The sequence below is a fragment of the Calidris pugnax genome, unplaced genomic scaffold (assembly GCF_001431845.1).
Source record: "Calidris pugnax isolate Ruff unplaced genomic scaffold, ASM143184v1 scaffold199, whole genome shotgun sequence".
Classification (NCBI taxonomy): Eukaryota; Metazoa; Chordata; class Aves; order Charadriiformes; family Scolopacidae; genus Calidris; species Calidris pugnax.
In genome coordinates this window covers 1,094,032-1,114,190 of record NW_015090970.1, presented here as the reverse complement: position 1 = coordinate 1,114,190, position 20,159 = coordinate 1,094,032, and the positions used below count along the sequence as shown (strand labels likewise).

The window sequence follows — 20,159 nt, the reverse complement described above, 5'->3', positions numbered from 1 at the left end:
GGGGTGGGGGGGACACACGGACACCGAGGGGCTGCTTAACAAAGCCGGTGAAACCCCCCCCTCTCCGGAGGGGTTGGGGTCGGGGAAACGAGCTGCGGCGGTTCCCCAGCCCGGCAGCACGTTTGTACTCGCCGGTACGAAATGTATAGGGTAGGGAAAGAGGAGGAGGAGGAGGAGGAGAAGAAGGAGGGGGGGAATAAAAGAAGAAAGCCTCCTTAGAAATACCTGCCTTTAGCTCCTCCAGCCAGCGGCTGCAAAGCTTTTATCTGCAAACAATTATTTAAGGAATCCGGGGTGTTGCGCAGGGGCGGCTGTTGTGCTTTGGGATGGTTGGAGGTAACGTTGGTGGCTCCCGAAAAAACATGGGAAACATTCTTGTGGAGGGGGGGGGGGAAAAAAAAAAAATCATCTTGGGGAGAAACATTTCACTGCGGGGAAAGTTCTCTGGCTTTTGGAAATTGAATCCGCGGCTCGTTCCAGTGTGTTTAGGTTAACTTTGATTAAGGTTTGCTTTGTTCTTTATCCCTGGCTTGTTATAGCCCGTCAGCATCGTGAATAGCTGCATTAACTGAGTGCCATGGAGAAACTTATTTTCACTTGCTTACTAGAAAATATTTCGCGTCCTGCCAAGTTTTGGTGTAACCTGACAGAGCTGTTAGTCAAATGTGCTTAAGGGATCTGTCCAGTCACTGTCAAGTTAACTGTTTAATGGCCGAGTTAAACGTTTAATGTTAAAATGCCACTTATTAAAGTGACTTAACTAGTGGTAGGGATGGAGTGTTACCTCGGAAGGAGCTGCAGTGGTTTAGAACAATGTGAATACATGTGCTTCACATATGGCACTGCAGAGCTCTGCTTATGTGACAGTTTGAATCTAATCATTTCATACTGGATGCAGATGGTCCCCTTTCTCCCTCTGCCCCGAGAGCAGCTACGTCTTTCTTACCAACAATTTGAGGCTAAGTAGTAACTTTTTATTGTTATTTATTATTGTTCCGATGGATTTTTCAAACCTGGCAACCATAAGGTTTTGAATCTGCCAGTACCCCGTGCAATTTAACTCGAATGCCACAGAGATCTGAACTTCCTTTGGGGGTAATGGGATCTCCATGGCAATGAGGCCTGCTGAGAGAGAAACATGGGCTTGGAATTTGATAAAAGATGACTTGGGGGCTGTAAAACACCATCATCCTCATCCCAAAGTGATAATTAATCATGAGCTAAAGCAACCTGGCTCATGGAACTGTAGAAAGGCATGGGTTGAGAAATTGGGCTTAAAGAGTCATAGGAGGAATTGCCTTGTTTTAAAAAAAAAAATAAATCCCTTTGGGTAGAAAAAACCCCCAGAAAGGTGTGTCCTGAAGAGAATATAAATGTGTTGCTTACAGCCCAATGCATCAAAGAGCTCGGAGTCTGTAATGCTTTTAGTTGACAAGTTCATGGCACAGAGCCATTCAGCGCAGGGGAACGGCACGGATTCCATTCAGAAACACAAGGATTGTAGTATATATGGGAGGTCGTCCAGGGTGGCTTTAAAACCGCGTGTGTGCCTGCTAAAATAATTCCTTTTTGCCGGGGTTTTTAAACTTGCAGGGTATAAATGTTTGGGAAAAAAAAAAAGGTGGTAGCAGAATGGAGAATTTGAGCCCGATCTGGTATCTGCAGTTTCTGGCCTGTTTCTATCTAAATTGGAAGTTCAGACGTGTTACATGTATGTGACTTTTGGAAAGTGCTGAGTATCAGCACTGAGGGTCACTTCTTTTTTTGTGTGTCAAGTCGAACTGTGAAAACGGAACCATGAAAAATAATTGAGGCAAGTTTAAAAGTATCTAAATAGTTTCAAACCAAAGCATTATCTAGAAAAATCTACTTGGAGTTTCAGGTACCTCCTTATTCTTTCTTGAACTTCAGCCTTTTTATGATGAGCTGGTTGTATATTTAGTTTGTGTTTATATGGTATATAAATAAATGTATATATAACAATTATGTAATGAACATCGATATTAGTGGCTTTATTTAAGTATATAAATAAATGTATATATAACAATTATATAATGAACATCAATATTAGTGGCTTTATTTAAATATACTCAGGATTTGTAAGCCACTCAGGCTCTGTGCATTTCTATGTGCATTCTGTGTGTGTTTTATGCATATAGACCTACATTGCTGGTGGCCACAAACACGACAGACACTACAGGGGCAAATTCTGGGACCCTCTGTTACAGAGTAGTCTGCTCTTTTCTTCTTGTTATTCCTAAAGTGGCTTGCAAATAAAGATCACACTCATTGCTGCTGTTCTTGACAGTCCACTTGCAATTTTGCTCCTCAGGGGCTATTTGATTGCGGCACCTTCTGTTTTCCGATCTGGCGTTGAAGAAGCTATAAGTGTAACCATCTTTAACTCTGTCAAGGAGACAACAGTCCAGATTCAGTTAGTGGTCAAAGGAGAAACGGTGTCGCGAGGCCACGGAACGGTTCTGGGTGAGTTCCTGTTATTCTGAATTTGAGATGTAGTTTATAAGTTGAGGTGCTGGGGGAGCACCTCAGTATCTCCTAGAGAATTGCTTTAGGTGATAACAGAACTGGAACCAAAGTACTATTTAATTCATTGGCTGCTGCTAGATGTTCTCAGTTGATTGTGCTAATGTGGTTTTGATGTATGTGATCTCAAACATCCAAGGCTGATAATTTTGGAACAGCCAGACACACAGAGACCCTGGATAATTGATATTCAAGGGTTTTATAGCAAATATCTTTCCTTTTGAAACCTAAATGTTTGACACTGGGGAGCTGTATGAGGATTAAGATACGTTGAATTTAAAGGAAAAAAAAATATATAAATAAAAATGTAAAAAATAAGTGCTGGAAATGCAGTCTTCCCATCTTCAGGATTGAGTACTGGTGAGAGAGTTGCTAATATTTGTGCAGTTGGATAAGTCTTTAAAATCCAAGACAGGCACCTCTCTGTCCTGTGTGTGAAGAGGAAAAGTGTTTTGATTATGTCCAACTTAATACCGAATGAATTTAAATTACTGAAAACGAAGTCCAGTAGCGCTGTTCTACCACTGCTAGAAGTGCTGTAAGCTCTAATGTAGACGAGGCTCAGGCAATCAGGGCTCTAACCATCATGTTTTAACCCTTCTGTGTGTAAAAATTGGGCATTATATGAAAGCAGTTTCCTTTCTTGGAACAGATTGTCTCTGGTTTTATCCTCCCCTTGTCGTCTTTGAAATTGGCTGACAATTGCTAAGTAATTCAAAGGGAGTGATGCTTACACATGTGGACAACATATGCTAAAGAGAAATCTTAGGTATGGCTGTATCCAGCAATCAAATAGATTCTATGAGTGTTTGTTTGGAGAATTATTCAAGTCCTAAAAGAGGCCAGGTCTTTTTTACAGCAAAATACTTCTGTAAGCACAGGGTGCCCTGTGCTAAAACCTCAGCCTTGGGGGTGCTCCCTAACCATAGAGCACTTTGCAGTTTACCTTGAGGAAAAAAATTGTAAATAAACATGGACCAAGTTTATTTTGGAGAACTCTACTAGGTCCAACTGGCTCACCCTGCAGATTGTTTTGCACAAAGAAGGAAAATTACTTCAAATAAAATCCCAATGAAGGGGTATTGCAGTTAGCAGCTTATGGCAAGGAGACTCGTTCACTCAACTGCAAATGGCTAAAATGTTAGTGCCTTAGCTTGAGAAGAATAACATTCTCTCTCTTTCTCTCCTTTTAGATAAAGGAACAATTAAACTGAAGGTGAGTGTCAATTATTTTAAGATGGTTTTGGTGAAAACATGAGGGATTTGCTTTCAGCTGCATCAGGCATTGATCTCTGAGCAGCTGAGGCACAAATGCAGATCACATCCTGGTGCACACACTGAGGAAGAAGCAACCTTCACAAGAGGAAGAGTGAAAAGAATAAAGCTTAATCCATCACAGCTCATCTGTCAGGCCCTTACACCACTGAGGAAAATCAGTGGCTGAACCTGCTGCTCACAGCTCAACATTAAGTTCATATTATGTTGTGAGTTTTTTTTACACTCAATTTATGACCTATTATAATATTTCTGTATTACCAGACTTTTTACTTAGTAATTTTTAACGTCATTTTTAAAGTGTTTTATTTCTCTGAGCAACTGGTTGAAAATGTGCAAGCATCCATGTTTTGGTTTGGGTTTTTTATGGTTTGTTTTTTTTTCCTGGCTCAGTAGAGCCGTGTCTTCCACAGCGTGGTTGATTTCCCCATGTAACACACCTTTGTTAGTGGAAGCTGCACGTGTAGATCAAATATCACTTTGCTTGAGTGATAAAGGGCAGAAGAGAATTTCCTGCCGTGTTTTTAGCATGACTTTGCCTCCTTTGAAGTTTTTATATTGTAAAAGATCTAGTATGTTCTTCATTTTCTTTTTATTACTAACACATAGTTACACTGAAATGCAGCAGGTGGCTGCCCTTTGCTCACTTTGGTGTCAGTTTTATTCCCCAGAAATCTCAAAGGCTTTTTTTCTGTCTTCTTCACCTCGTGACCCGTTTTCTAGGTGCCTTCAGGACTTCGTGGACAAGCACATCTAAAAGTCTGGGGCAACCGGCATTTGGCAGAGGAAGGCTACATCTTCCACAACTACACCACAGTGACCATTGACAGCAAAGGCTCCTCAGTGTTCATCCAGACCGACAAACCTGTCTACAAACCCAAGCAGAAAGGTAGGGTGACCTTGGAGAACCACCACTGCTAGGGCTGCTTTCAAGCCAAGCTGTTTTTCAAGGGTAGATTCTAGGGTGAGATGTTCTGTTCGATGTCAGCAATGATGACTAATTAATTTCGTCCAGAAAGGTAGAGTGACCTTGGAGAACCACCACTGCTAGGGCTGCTTTCAAGCCAAGCTGGTTTTCAAGGGTAGATTCTAGGGTGAGATATTCTGTTCAATGTCAGCAATGATGACTAATAATTTCCTTTTTTCCTTTTTTTTTTAGTGTTGATAAACCTCTTTATGGTGACTTCTGACTTGAGACCAGTCAATGACAGGGTAAAGAAAACTATATTCTTTCACACTGGGAAGTAAAATGGAGTAGTTGGCATGACAGGGTAAAGAAAACTATATTCTTTCACGGGAAGTAAAATGGAGTAGTTGGCAGCTTCTATTCTATTCTATAATTTTATTTCTTAATCTATTCAGGCATATCTTGTGATTGCTTGTTGTTATTTACACCTTAGCATTTTTCATTTGATCACATGGCTGTTGAAGGAGAATACACGCTTTTTAGTGCTGGCAAATGCAATGTAACTCTGCCAAAGCAGCTAGAGAGCAAGCCTCCAAAAAATTCCTCTGTTTAGGGGATGCACAGAAATACAAAGTATTACTTTTCCAGTTAGATGTGTGAATGAAATGTATGTTTCTCAGGCTACTCTTACAAAAGAAGAGCAGTTTAAACTTTGTCACTTTATGAATCGTATCTTGCTTATGTGAACTCAACAGTTCATCACAAGAAGCAGAAAAGTAGCTTTGTTTCATAAAGCCTTTTATTCCTTTTCTTTTTTCTTTCAGATTGAAGCTTATGTGGTGGTGAGTATCTGCCTGCCAGTCATCTAGCATGTATCCTGTAGAGGCACAAGATTCTTGTAGCCCCAAGAGAAACAAGTCACAACTCTGTACCTTTTCGAGTCCATTATGGCCATTCCCAACTGTAACCTGTGCAATTAAGTCTGTCCCTGTGTCTTTAACCGATCTTTGTGTCTTGCTTTTTTTGTTATCACCAACGAATATACTTGTTTTCTACTTCAGTTTCAGAAATCCATTCCCATTTTTCTGCCTGAGAAGAATTGGCTAGTTTCACTGGGGTTTATAAATGTAACAGTCCCACTCAATTTCTCCCTTCTTTTCAATGCAGACACCCTCCTATCCTTCATCTGCCTGGGCTGATATAGCAGGGCCAATCTCATCTCTGCACCCAAACATTATGATAGTGGACAATAGAAATTCATGGCAAGGAAAGGGTGCTCCTGTCTTCTTCCTTATGAGGTGAATGAGAGGTTCCTTCTGTGTCTAGTCTTTTTTTTTTTTCTTTTAAACCATGTGTTTTCTTTAGCTGTCAGCAAGCAGAAGAATTCACCCTCTTCTCTTGTTTGCATTCAGTCACAGATTTAAGGCTGACAAAACCAGCGGGATTGATTTCATCTGACTTTGTCATCTAAAAATTGCCTTGCTAGTTGTGCAGCTCCCTCTCTGAGCAGAGCAAAAGCGTCTTCAGAGGCCAGTTCATCCCCTCCAAAATAGGTGCCTTAAGATAGGTGGAAGATCTGCTGCCTGACAGTGCTTACTTGTGGCCATTGGCTATAGAAGCAGTGTCCTTAAATGAGTACTGAATTTTAGAAAGCAAATACTTCCCTCCCCAGTAAAGTATCTTCAGAAAATTTTCCACAGCTGGTAGTTACATTTGAGCTGTTAGTGAGGTATATGTATTGCAAAATGAAGTTCTTTGTTGCAAACTGAGTTAAATGTATTGGTGATAGTCATTTTCACTGTGGTGTTTCTCATTCCTAAACCACTGTGCAGGATCCTCGGGGCTCTCGTATGATAGAGTGGAGCAATTTGAAGCCATTTTGTTGTGGTAAGTTTGGGGTTATTTTTTTTCTCAGTGTATTATTATTTGCTTTTGCTTGTAGGGCTTGTAGTTCGGTAAGCTTTGAGAAGGCCTGATGAGTGCCATAGAGGTCACAGTCTGTTGTTTCCCTTTTCAGGTATTGTAAACATGAGTTTTCCTCTGTCTGATCAGCCAGTGTTTGGTGAGTGGCTCATCTTTGCTGAAATGCAGGGGCACACATACAACAAATCCTTTGAAGTTCAGAAATATGGTGAGTTGTATCCAAATCAGCTTTGACTACAAGCCAAGCATGTTTGGAAGAACAAAGCATGAAATGTTTTTACTTGAGGTGGAACACCTGAGAAGTAATGCATTTAAAATGCCACGAGGAAAAATTCTTTAGAACCTCTGTACCTCAGGGATATAGACACTTGCAATTTAATGAAGCCCTTTGTTTGTGTCCCCCACACTTTTATAAAGTAAAGGACCTGAAACAGTGTGTCATATCACACGATCTACTCATGTAACAAAGATTTCATTTTGCTTTGGAAAACTCTTTAAGATGCTTCCAAGTCTGTCAGTGCTTTCCTTCCTTTCCTGGAGCCCTCCTTGAAATTGTGAATTCTTTTTTGCTACCCTCCTTCTCAGGAATTGTGAATTCTTTTTTGCTGCCCCTTCTCAATCTCAAAGTCCCTCAGTTTGATGAAAGGTGGGCATCACTACACCCAGCACATCATCTGTAACATCCAGCCTGATCACAGAAGCATTTATAGATGCTGAAAAGTGCTGATATCTCAGCTCCTCATTGTGGAGGAGTCAGTAGCGAGTTGTCCTCTTTACTGTGTATCTGAGAGAAAAAGCTTGGGCTCAAATCTTGGAACACAGGTCCCTCTGAAAAGAAGTATAAATCCCAAGGGTGTGTTCCTGAGGTCATCTTGCTAAGGTGGCCTTGGTTTGCCACTTTGGTTGACTTGTTTTTTGAGTGCTGTCCCACCTGCTGTTAGCTACACTGCCCTCATCCAACCATAAGCAGGGCCCTTGTCATGTGTATGCTTTTGCTAGAGTCTGGACAGTAAGTTCTCCTTGAAAAGATTCTGTTGTACTTCTTTCCATTATAGTATTACCAAAGTTTGAGTTGCTGATTGACCCCCCTCGCTACATTCGTGACCTTTCACTGTGTGAAAAAGGAACGGTCCATGCCAGGTAGGAACACATCCCACATAAAGTTTCATTACTTTAGACTGTAGCACAGAAACTGGATGGTGCAGCCCCTGGAGCTTGGATCTCATCTGCTGCAGTCTTTTCCAGTGATTTCTGGCCATCAGAAACTTTCCTGTGTAAGAGCCTTCATACAACATGTTAACAATAACAAGCTGGAAAGGCTTTTTGGTTTCTGGTGTGCAGCTCACCTGGTACTAGCCTTGATATAACCAGGAAAATAGAAGGTAGGTGGAAGTTATAAATTATCTTCTTTCTCTTTCAGATATACATTTGGAAAACCAGTGACAGGGAAGTTAATTGTCAATATGACTATAAATGGCGTAGGGTACTACAGGCATGAAGTGGGCCACCCTGTCCTCAAGACCACCCAGGTGAGGGAGTCCATTGAATCAGCTCTGATAAAATCCCTGATTCTGCACTCTTTGAAGTTAATACCAGATCAGACAATAAAGGAATAAATGGGATAATTTGGTCCAGCATAATAAAAATATGAGATATTTTTAGATGGTATGTTTATGATTTGGGGGGGATGAGAATTTGTTGGAATAGTATTAATCCCTTTTTAGAGCATACGGGGCTGATGGAGCTTTAGATATGGCTTCAAGACCCTTTTTGAATGCGAACACAAACTTATGTTGCCCTTCCCTGACACACTTTGCAGATTGATGGCTCTGCAGTTTTCGATGTGTGTGTCAAAGACATGATGCCAGCTGATGTTCCCGAACATTTCCGAGGCACAGTCAACATCTGGGCCACAGTGATCAGCTCTGATGGGAGCAAACAGGTGACGTTTGATGACTCAACCCCTGTTCAGAAACAGCTGATTGATATCAAGTACTCCAAGGATACCAGAAAACAGTTCAAACCTGGACTGCCCTACAAAGGAAAGGTAAGATTAAAAGTAGGGACGCTGGGATGTTATATTGACCTGATTCCAGGATGTTACACCGTGTTCTGGTCTGTTTTTCCCACCTGCTGTTTCCATCATTGACTGGAATTGCCTTTAACTGTTCTCTAAATGAAACACCGTGTAGGTAGAAGTCACTTATCCCGATGGAAGTCCAGCTGACAGAGTCACTATCCGAATTAAAGCTGAACTCACACCAAAGGACAACGTTTATACAAGTGAACTGGTGTCAAGAAATGGCCTGGTGGAGTTTGAAATCCCCTCCATCCCTACAGCTGCCCAATATGTCTGGCTGGAGGTGGGTGAAAGCTCTTTATAGGATTAGTGGACTTCAAGGTAACTAATCTTGTCAAACCTGGACTTTATAAATCAGTGCTACAAATGGGAAATCAGTGCCTTTAAGCTTAAACGTCTTGATTTAAATGCAGGAAACACTTGCTTTGTTGCTTGCTGCTGATAGAACTGATGTTGATAACCATGATGAAAAGATGCTTCTCCAAATATAGCTTATCGTGGTAGTAAGGGTCCAATGTTTGGAGAGTACTGTTGCTATGTAAAGATGATAAAGGATGAACAGCTGGAAAGTATAAAATGGGAGAGGGGGATACAGGGTAAGAAGGGAGTACAAATCAGGCTTTCTATACATGCATAACATCCAGATGTAACTTTCATTTAGACCAAAGTGACAGCGATTGATGGGAAACCATCTGGGGATCAATATCTGCCAAACTACTTGTCCATCAGTAGCTGGTACTCACCCAGCAAGTGTCACATCCAGCTCCAGGCACCAGATAAACCTTTCCAGGTAGGTTGGCTTCTTATGCCATCATGGCAACAACTGCATTTCTTGGATTAAAGTACTTTGTTCTAATTAAATATTTCCAGCCATTTCTATTTCTGTGATCCTGGGCTGTTATTGCTTCCACTGCGAAGGCTGAAGGAGCTGCACTTCAGCCACCAAATAGTTGTTTGATGTGGGCTGCACGTGGTTCTAAGCAGCATCTCATTCTCCTTTCTGTTGGGACAGGGAGAGAGGGTGGAGTATTACCAAAGTTTGAGTTGCTGATTGACCCCCCTCGCTACATTCGTGACCTTTCACTGTGTGAAAAAGGAACGGTCCATGCCAGGTAGGAACACATCCCACATAAAGTTTCATTACTTTAGACTGTAGCACAGAAACTGGATGGTGCAGCCACTGGAGCTTGGATCTCATCTGCTGCAGTCTTTTCCAGTGATTTCTGGCCATCAGAAACTTTCCTGTGTAAGAGCCTTCATACAACATGTTAACAATAACAAGCTGGAAAGGCTTTTTGGTTTCTGGTGTGCAGCTCACCTGGTACTAGCCTTGATATAACCAGGAAAATAGAAGGTAGGTGGAAGTTATAAATTATCTTCTTTCTCTTTCAGATATACATTTGGAAAACCAGTGACAGGGAAGTTAATTGTCAATATGACTATAAATGGCGTAGGGTACTACAGGCATGAAGTGGGCCACCCTGTCCTCAAGACCACCCAGGTGAGGGAGTCCATTGAATCAGCTCTGATAAAATCCCTGATTCTGCACTCTTTGAAGTTAATACCAGATCAGACAATAAAGGAATAAATGGGATAATTTGGTCCAGCATAATAAAAATATGAGATATTTTTAGATGGTATGTTTATGATTTGGGGGGGATGAGAATTTGTTGGAATAGTATTAATCTCTTTTTAGAGCATACGGGGCTGATGGAGCTTTAGATATGGCTTCAAGACCCTTTTTGAATGCGAACACAAACTTATGTTGCCCTTCCCTGACACACTTTGCAGATTGATGGCTCTGCAGTTTTCGATGTGTGTGTCAAAGACATGATGCCAGCTGATGTTCCCGAACATTTCCGAGGCACGGTCAACATCTGGGCCACAGTGATCAGCTCTGATGGGAGCAAGCAGGTGACGTTTGATGACTCAACCCCTGTTCAGAAACAGCTGATTGATATCAAGTACTCCAAGGATACCAGAAAACAGTTCAAACCTGGACTGCCCTACAAAGGAAAGGTAAGATTAAAAGTAGGGACGCTGGGATGTTATATTGACCTGATTCCAGGATGTTACACCGTGTTCTGGTCTGTTTTTCCCACCTGCTGTTTCCATCATTGACTGGAATTGCCTTTAACTGTTCTCTAAATGAAACACCGTGTAGGTAGAAGTCACTTATCCCGATGGAAGTCCAGCTGACAGAGTCACTATCCGAATTAAAGCTGAACTCACACCAAAGGACAACGTTTATACAAGTGAACTGGTGTCAAGAAACGGCCTGGTGGAGTTTGAAATCCCCTCCATCCCTACAGCTGCCCAATATGTCTGGCTGGAGGTGGGTGAAAGCTCTTTATAGGATTAGTGGACTTCAAGGTAACTAATCTTGTCAAACCTGGACTTTATAAATCAGTGCTACAAATGGGAAATCAGTGCCTTTAAGCTTAAACGTCTTGATTTAAACGCAGGAAACACTTGCTTTGTTGCTCGCTGCTGATAGAACTGATGTTGATAACCATGATGAAAAGATGCTTCTCCAAATATAGCTTATCGTGGTAGTAAGGGTCCAATGTTTGGAGAGTACTGTTGCTATGTAAAGATGATAAAGGATGAACAGCTGGAAAGTATAAAATGGGAGAGGGGGATACAGGGTAAGAAGGGAGTACAAATCAGGCTTTCTATACATGCATAACATCCAGATGTAACTTTCATTTAGACCAAAGTGACAGCGATTGATGGGAAACCATCTGGGGATCAATATCTGCCAAACTACTTGTCCATCAGTAGCTGGTACTCGCCCAGCAAGTGTCACATCCAGCTCCAGGCACCAGATAAACCTTTCCAGGTAGGTTGGCTTCATATGCCATCATGGCAACAACTGCATTTCTTGGATTAAAGTATTTTGTTCTAATTAAATATTTCCAGCCATTTCTATTTCTGTGATCCTGGGCTGTTATTGCTTCCACTGCGAAGGCTGAAGGAGCTGCACTTCAGCCACCAAATAGTTGTTTGATGTGGGCTGCACGTGGTTCTAAGCAGCATCTCATTCTCCTTTCTGTTGGGACAGGGAGAGAGGGTGGGTATAGGCACTGTGACAACATTTAATTTTTTTATATTTGAATGTATGTTCTGTGCACCCCCCTGTTTCGTTCACATACTAATTGTTTAGTGAAAATTATGTGCTTTAGTTCAAGTCAACAAAAGCTGAAAGATTGGAAGTGAAGTTAGTGGGAGTAGCTTAGTTACCAAAGATCCAGATTCAGGCTATGTAGTCTCACTAGAATTTCCAGTTTGAATCTCAGTTTGATCTGTTTAGTCCTCAGTTATCAAACTATGACCATAATTACCTTGTTTTCTTTTGTACTTTTTGTAGGAACCACTCTAAAAATGTAGCCCTTCCATATTAGAGCTGTCATGTTCTCTGTCCTAAAGGAAAGGGTCTGATTTAACCATGATTTCAATAGTATGTTGTTTTACTGGGAGTTGTTTAGGGTTTGTTCTCTACCCAAGAAGATGTTCTGAGGGCCTGCCTATTGCTTTGTGGGGAAAAGGAGGGGAAAAAAAGTGGGTTTTGGCAAGATACACACTTAGATTTCTATTATCAGCAGATCTGTCAGGTTGGTTTCAGACTCTTTGTATCCAAATAAGAGCGTTTTTTTATCATTGCATTTCATGGTAGTTTAATGGCTAATTAATCTTTTACAAGTTTCCTGAGGTATGGAAAAGGGATTATACACTGCTAATCTGAACACATTGTTCTTATTATAACCTGATTAGAACTAATTCTTCTGTGGGAAAGCTAGGAGTTGGATGACCAGCTGATGTGGGAACTGTTTCCCTGCTTTGCCAGCTCTTACTGGGTGTTCCAATTAGCTACATTCATTTTTTAATGAATTGTTTCATCATTTGCACTGGGGAATTCTTAATACTTCAAATATTTAATGTCACGAGGCATTTCTTGGACTCTGTGGCATTCTCACTGTATTTAACCATTAGCAGCTCCTTGCATTCAAGTCCTTGCCATTTTGGTTTGTGCCATATGTACATTCTGGCAAGATAATGCTGTTAGTGCTGTAGAGAGAGGTTTTTCAAAACATTTCATTGGGATTTAACACTGCTATTCAGTCTTAACAGTCTTAGCTGGGTATTGCTACACTTGAAATGGCAGGAGGATCAGGAATGGAAGTTGTTGAAGAAATCCTACTTAATACAAGCATTAGCTCCTCCTCGTATCCCAGAAGCAAGAGGTTTGTGCTCCTAGGAAAGCTGGCTGCTCCATGGAAGGCTTATTTCTCAGTGACATGACAGCACTGATGTCTGTTCTGTTGGGATTGGCAGTATTTGGGGGATTTTGTCTCCAGGGGATTCAGTACTTAGCGAGTTCCTCTGGGTATAGGACTTTGGGGCACACAACAGGGTGCTGCTCTGGAGCCTATTACAAGCTACAGATGAGTTTACCCAGGAAAAAGAAGCTCCCTTCTCGTTTATTTCTATGTTTGACAGCTTCTTGAGTTGCCAGACTTGCAAATTAATATCAAGACTTGTGTAATCTGAAAGCTTTTTCCCTCAGATCTATTCCCAGTTATTTCATGCCACATTGGTTAAGTTTGAATTAGTATTTGCCATATGAAAGTAATCACCATGTATAATCTCAATTAAACTGCAAAGACTATCAAGCGCACATCTCTTCCCACCCCCAACCCATCTCTTTCTTTTTGGGGCTGGGTTACTGAAGGGGTGTCTAAAATTCAACCAATTCTGACAGCTGCTCTGTGCCAAAAGGCTTAACTTTCAGGATTCCAGAGATTCCTTTATTGTTTTCATTAATACAACCCCCCAGCCCATTCTCCTCTTAGACTTGCAGGGAGTGAAGAGCAGAACACAGGCCCTTTTTTATTGTGAAAAGTCCATGAAAACAGTGCTAATTAAATACACTTCCCAATGCATGCATTTTGCAGGAGCGGGGTCGCATCTCTTCTGGACTGAAACCCAAACAGATTTCTGTGCTTTATAAATAAAAAGCATTTCTTGTAAGAGACCAGATCTTTTGCTTTTCTGTCTCTGGGTGCAGGTAGGAGAGGAGGCTTGGATTGCAGTGAAGTCCACGTGTCCTTGCAACTTCACTCTGCATTACGAAGTGGCGTCGCGAGGCAACATTGTCCTTTCAGGGCTGCAGCCCAGTAACGTCACCCAACAGAGGAGCAAAAGAGCCACCTTTCCCTCTGAGAAGAACATTGATATCACACGCTTCCAAGGAACAGGTAGCTGGCATTGCAAATATATATAATCTTTTTATCGAATTTGATGCTCCTTAAAGGGCATAGAATAATTTTGTGCAAGAAAAATAGTGATATCCATTGCACATATAGCCATATAGAAAAAAGATAAATTTCTACGTGAGGGTCTACAAGAGGGAAAACTCTTGGAGAGTTTCCTCTAGCCTTTCTGTAGTCTTTTTCTGTTCAGAAAACGCCCATTTTCTTAATATGCTTGACTTGGCATCAGCTGGCTGGTAGGGAAGCATGTGTTGGGGCTGGGGGAATCTACTAAACTGGTTGAGTTTAAACTGGGAAGAGGACATGAGATGGGCTGATAGAATGGATCAGGCTAAAGGAGACAATTGTGTAGTTAGCATGGGGAAGGGAAATGAAGTGTGGACTCCCACTTTGGACAAAGAATAACAGAAAGACACAAATATCCAGGGAACAGAGGGCTAAAGAATGGTATGCTTGGGAAGATGCACATGACAGCTGCCAATGGGAAAGTCCATCTACCCCAGTAATGTGTCTGCAATAGCAGCTGGTGTCAGGGAAGAAGTAAAAGAAACTACCCTGGAGGTACCCACCCAGCTTCTGGCAATCAGTGGTTGAAGAACTCCATTCTGTGTTGAAAGTTGCTTCTGAGCTGTTGTATCTGCCAGTTGCCCAGAGGCGTTGTGGTTGCTCCATCATTGGAAGTGTTCAGGGTCAGTTTGGATGGGGCTCTGAGGAACCTCACCTAGTGACAGATGTCCCTGGCCCACAGGAGGTGGGTTGGAACTGGGTGATCCTTAAAGGTCCCTTCCAACCTGAAACGATGTTCTATAAACTGCATAATCCTTTTTTAAACCCATTTATACTTTTTCTCTCAGCAACATTCTGCAGCAATGCTGTTTATTTTAAATGGCTTGATAACTTAATTGTGTGTTTCCTTGATTTTATGTCAGGAAAAACACTGGGTAGTTGTTCTCTATCCACCTTCTCCATATAGAATCATAGAATGGTCTAGGTTGGAAGAGACCCTTGGGATCATCGAGTCCAACCATCTCCCCTACTCTACAAAGATCTACCCTACTCTACAAAGTTTTGCTCATTATGTTTTGGGTGCTAATTGCCTGTCAACTTACACAAGGAAAGACAAAGAAAGGGAAAAGATTCTGAGTTCAAGAAAATCTGTGCAATAGGACCAAGGGAACGATGCATGTCCTGGGTGGAGAGTTCTGTGCCTCGCAGCAATTAAATGGGGCAGGACGAAAGTAATTTTGATAAATAACACTGTCCTTTCTTTACAATTTATTTTTTAGCACCTACCAGCCTCCCTGCAGCAGAGGTTGAAGTCTGCATGACGTTCCTCCGCTTCTCAGTAGTTCACAGCATGGCTCCCCTGGGCCGTCTGCTGGTGTATTACGTCAGGGAGAACGGAGAAGGGGTGACGGACAGTCTGCAGTTCACCGTGAGGTCCTCCTTTGAAAACCAGGTATGGGCAGTGTAGCCAGCAGAGAGGACAGGATGGATCTTGTTCCTCTTTGTAGTTTTGTCTGCTGATTATGAGTCAAGACGATGGGACTTCACAGAATCACAGAATCGTAGTGGTTGGAAGGGACCTCAGAGATCATCAAGTCCAACCAAAAAAAAAAACCAAAACCAAAACAAAAAACCAAAAAACCCCACCCACTACCTAAACACACAACAACAACAAACAAACCATCACCCACCCACCCAACATCCCACCACAAACCAATAGTCTTGGGCACTAGAGCATGCCCTGAAGAGCCATGTCTACAAGTTTCTTAAATACCTCCAGGGATGATGACTCCACCACCTCCCTGGGCAGTCCATTCCAATGCCTGACAACCCTTTCAGTAAAGAAATGTTTCCTAAAGTAAAGAAACGTTTCCTAATAACTTCATGTTAAATTCCTAGGTTGCAGTGACGCTCTCAGCAAACGAGACCAGACCCGGTGATGTTGTGAACATCAAGGTCAGAGCTGCCAAATCAAGCTGTGTCTGCGTTGCCACGGTGGATAAGAGTGTGTACTTGCTGAAGACTGGTTTTCAGCTGACAACCAGTCAGGTAAAAGGAAGCTTAAGCCACTGATGTCTTTTTCTTAATACCACTATCTGCACTTTACCTTTAGTATGTAGCTTTTATACCTAAGCACAGCAGTCTCTTCCCTTTCCCTGCAGGTTTTTCAAGAGCTTGCAGAATACGATGTATCTGATGCTTTTGGAGCTCCGAAGGAAGAAGGGCACTTCTGGTGGCCAGGCATGTCCTCACGTAGACGCCGTAGATCTTCTGTCTTTCCCTGGCACTGGGACATCACCAAGGATGCTCGCTTCGCGTTTACAGTAGGAAGAATCAGCCTCACTTCTCTGTGGAGTGTCTTTTTCACTTTCATGTTTGCAGGATAATTTTCAGCTCCGTAGGCCACTATTTTTTTCACCTCAGAGCTGTTTCTCCAGGGGGTAGGCTGAAAAGTAATTTCTGAGAACAGAGTACACTGTTCCAGCAAAGATGTTGGGAGAAACGTGCTTTGATTTTGGCCAGTCTTGATGCAAGGGCAGATCTCCTGTTGGGGGAAGGAATTCATGCTGATGCTCTGGAGAATCAGTCAGATGGGTGAGCGTGCAGATCTCTTCTGCAGTTGCTTTGACAGGGAAGGAAGGTGGAACATGAGTCTTTCCTTATTGCCTTTTCTCTTTTAGACTATCCTTTAGAAATCCTTTACACTTCTTTCCTGCCCTAGTTCTGCCAGCTTCTGTGGCCATCTGTGTGAAAGATGACTAATGCTCTCTTTGCACCCCCGATCAGGTTACCCTGATCCTCTGTCTCTTTATTCTTTGTCCTTTCTGCAATTTTAGCTAAATTGTTCTACTGTGTTGTCTTAAACCCCATAGGCTTCCACATATTCCCCAAAATGCCTCAAGCTCTTAATCATAAACTCTAAATCCTCATTACTGTCCACTGCTGCAGGAGTCACTGCTGCTTCTCTCCCTGTCATCTGCTGGGGGTTTTGTTCTGATGCTTTTTTTTTTCCTTACTGTGAGAGCTGTAAATTCTTGGGAAAAGAGATATATGTTAATAGCTGGTACGTACGCATTGCTGTATACCTGATTTGTGATAATTGGATATGTACATATAGAGAACAAAGCTCATTCTCCCTTTGGTGTCTGGGAAGTGCTGCCTCTTATGAATAAGTGCATTTAGGGGACAGAGCTGGCAGACAGCTCACTTCTGGATGCTGTGTTTTCCCTGTGAGGCTGTGTGGACGCTTTCCATTTTGCTTGGCATCCCTGGTGGTGGCAGAATCGGTGCTGCCTGATGTGAGAGCTGCCTGCTAACTGCAGTAGAACACACTGGAAACTTTTAGAAAGAGAGAAAAGCTCTAATGTCATATTTTAGGGGAAAAATATGTGTAATAATTTTTCACCTGTAGCTGCCTGACAGTTTCACATGCCCAGTAACGTTAGATGTTGGTTTAAATGCATTTTCCAAGCAAACAAGAGCTTTCTCATAAAACCTCTGCCTATAAAGTGCCTTCATGTTTTCACATTAACAGTCAGTTTTATACAAAGCTTTAAAAAATGCTCCTTTCGATTGAAATTTACCTCATGAATATTGGAATAGGGCAGGGGGATTCTAGTCGGGAAAGTTTTTACCGGTGCATGTTTAATTCTTCTATTATATTTTTTTTTTTCCTTGCTGGTGTTTGTTCTGTGGTATCCATTTTTATTGTCTAGGAAACTGGCCTGGTTGTAATGACTGATATAGTCAGCTTAAACCACAGGCAGAACGGAGGCATGTACACAGATGAGGCTGTCCCAGCTTTCCAGCCACATACTGGGACGCTGGTGGCTACAATGCATTCTAAAGTAGCCCCAAGGTAACATTTCTATTGTAACACATATTGTCTACGATACTCCTAGCTAATTTTTTTCCTATATTCTCAGCTTTTTCCCACCTCCAGGCCCCCAGGAAAGTGCTTGATTTAGACAAGGCACTGGTGGGGAAACTCTCTTCTGTTGTCTTGCTACACCTAACAAAAATCATAATTGACATTACTTTGTTAAATTAATTCTGGAAAATAAGGAAAATGATCCTTATTCTTCATAAGGATCATTTGGAACTCTTTGCGTATCTTAGTTTTCTATGAATAGTTGCTGCTTCTCAATATTTGCAAGCTAGCCCTTGTTTTGTGGAGTTATATGACCATTGTCATGGTTCTGCTAACTAGAGTTTTGGTTGGTCATGCGAGCTGCATTCGGGTGATAACACTGATTTAACAATTACTGTTAAAACCATCTAATTAAAAGAATTCTTTGCCAACGACGTATTTCTTGTTCTAGCAGAGCAGAGAAGAGAAAAAGAACCTTCTTTCCTGAAACATGGATTTGGCACTGCCTCAATGTCAGGTATTGACAGGGAATTCCCTTAATTATATCCAGAGGGTTGTATCCTCTTCAACTGCAGAAAACAAAGCTCTTTAAAACCTACTGGAGTTACGTTGGCATTCTCTGATGTTTGTTGTTGCTTTTCTTCATTACTGCTTTAACCAATAATCTTTCTTTGTAACGTTTCATTTTGTCTTGAAGTGTATTCACTTGCTTCAAGTTGAACCTCTCAGTTGTGGCTACGTTGCAAGCCACATGCAATGGACCACAGTGTCACAAGCAGGGAAGAAAAGGAGCAGATATAAAGTGATGAGCTGCTTATATCAATATTTTAGCATAGACCTATGAGCCAGAATTCTATGTGCCCATTTAGGGAGCAAAGGGTGGTGGGGAATCTTGCTCGAGCTCACAGCCAAAAGGCAAGACCAGCCCCTCAGAAGAGCCAGTTTTCTGTGAGTGAGGAGCTGGGTCTGGATTTGTGTTTGGCCCCTTGGGTAATCCAGGAATGTCAACTTTAGGGAGACTTTTTCTTCCTTTCCACCCCAATTCTAGCATCACTTGCTGCATGTGCTTTAGTGGGAAAATGATCCCAAGGTAATACGTGTGAGGAGGAGGAGGCAGAATAGCTGCTTCTATAAATGCTGGTGGAGTTCTATATTGATCACTTTTTAGATTGCACAGAGCCTTTATTTCTCTCTCATCTGCTGCAAGACCATCGCCCCCAAACCTTAATTCACTGCCCAATAAATCATGGTTTCCACTTGGTACAAATGGAACTAAATAAAGGACTGAATAGATAACTGATCTCTCCCAGAAACAGCACATCTAGGATAATTTGAAGCAATTATCAAAAGGTTTCTCCAGGTTTGCAAGTAAACTTCATTCTCAATAGATGATTATAAATTAAATTTGACAGGAACTTGCAGCAAGTGTATTCAAATCTGTTCAATTGAGCGTGAAATATGCTTTGTAGAAATACACAAAGAATTCCAGAAGTGCCCGTTTGGGCCTCAGCAAGCTGGGGCAGTTAATTATAAGTGGGAGAGTGTGGAATAAAAAGTTGCAGATTATGTTTTCTCCACTTCATTTCATTAAGAACAACTGAGTTGAGCATTCCTTGATTTCCACTCTCTTGAACAAGAAGAATTTTATTTTTTTTTTCTTCTACCATTTATAATTACAATATACAATCCTCAAAAAAAAAGAAACAAAAGCCTAATGTCAACTTCCCAAACCAATTCTAAAAATTCCTAAAGCCTGGCTGGAGGGTCTAATGGCTGGAAATGTGTGTGTACTTTGGCCCCCCGCCCAGAAGAGTAAGTGCCCTCATGTGTGAAAATAATGTTAATGCTGGTTATGGGCTGAAATCCCAGTGGAAAGAACATCAGCTGCAACAAATTGTCCGGTTAAACAGACTGGAATACTGCCAGTTCTGGAGCTAGGACACCCTTCTGCTCACTCCTCCAGGGCTGAAGTTTATTGCAGGTACCAGCTGCCTAACTCCAGTTAGGATGGAGAGCTAGATATTAAGAAACTAGCGCTTAAAAGAAGTTAAAATCACTTGGTGCTGTCAAGGCAAGTTCATTTCCTGGGCTCTGTACACTGTAGTTTGAGCTGGGGAGCCACTTCACTGCCCAGAGGGTTGGAGACTGACCCACCCCAGCACCCTGCTCAAAGGCACAGTGATCTCTAGTATTTTATCAAACTATTTGTTTTATGCCTTTTCATACTGTGATATAAATGCACAGACCAGTGCATGATGTGCTGCCCAGTTACTGACAGTC

At 41.8% G+C, this 20,159-nt stretch overlaps 1 protein-coding gene across 1 annotated transcript in view; it reads left to right on the top strand.

Annotated features, from left to right (window-relative positions):
- Positions 1 to 252: 252 nt before the first annotated feature.
- The window catches only part of CPAMD8 (C3 and PZP-like, alpha-2-macroglobulin domain containing 8), a 50,299-nt gene continuing 30,392 nt past the window's right edge, over positions 253 to 20,159 (top strand). The window contains exons 1-19 of the mRNA XM_014952886.1: positions 253 to 336; positions 2,333 to 2,484; positions 3,738 to 3,760; positions 4,543 to 4,708; positions 4,979 to 5,031; positions 5,551 to 5,568; positions 6,559 to 6,613; positions 6,744 to 6,857; positions 7,705 to 7,789; positions 8,070 to 8,178; positions 8,469 to 8,696; positions 8,842 to 9,012; positions 9,391 to 9,519; positions 13,798 to 13,987; positions 15,289 to 15,461; positions 15,908 to 16,057; positions 16,171 to 16,332; positions 17,725 to 17,867; positions 18,334 to 18,396. Coding sequence (XP_014808372.1) covers positions 4,996 to 5,031; positions 5,551 to 5,568; positions 6,559 to 6,613; positions 6,744 to 6,857; positions 7,705 to 7,789; positions 8,070 to 8,178; positions 8,469 to 8,696; positions 8,842 to 9,012; positions 9,391 to 9,519; positions 13,798 to 13,987; positions 15,289 to 15,461; positions 15,908 to 16,057; positions 16,171 to 16,332; positions 17,725 to 17,867; positions 18,334 to 18,396 — 1,826 coding nt within the window. The 5' untranslated portion in view covers positions 253 to 336; positions 2,333 to 2,484; positions 3,738 to 3,760; positions 4,543 to 4,708; positions 4,979 to 4,995. The remainder of the gene's footprint in view (positions 337 to 2,332; positions 2,485 to 3,737; positions 3,761 to 4,542; positions 4,709 to 4,978; positions 5,032 to 5,550; positions 5,569 to 6,558; positions 6,614 to 6,743; positions 6,858 to 7,704; positions 7,790 to 8,069; positions 8,179 to 8,468; positions 8,697 to 8,841; positions 9,013 to 9,390; positions 9,520 to 13,797; positions 13,988 to 15,288; positions 15,462 to 15,907; positions 16,058 to 16,170; positions 16,333 to 17,724; positions 17,868 to 18,333; positions 18,397 to 20,159) is intronic.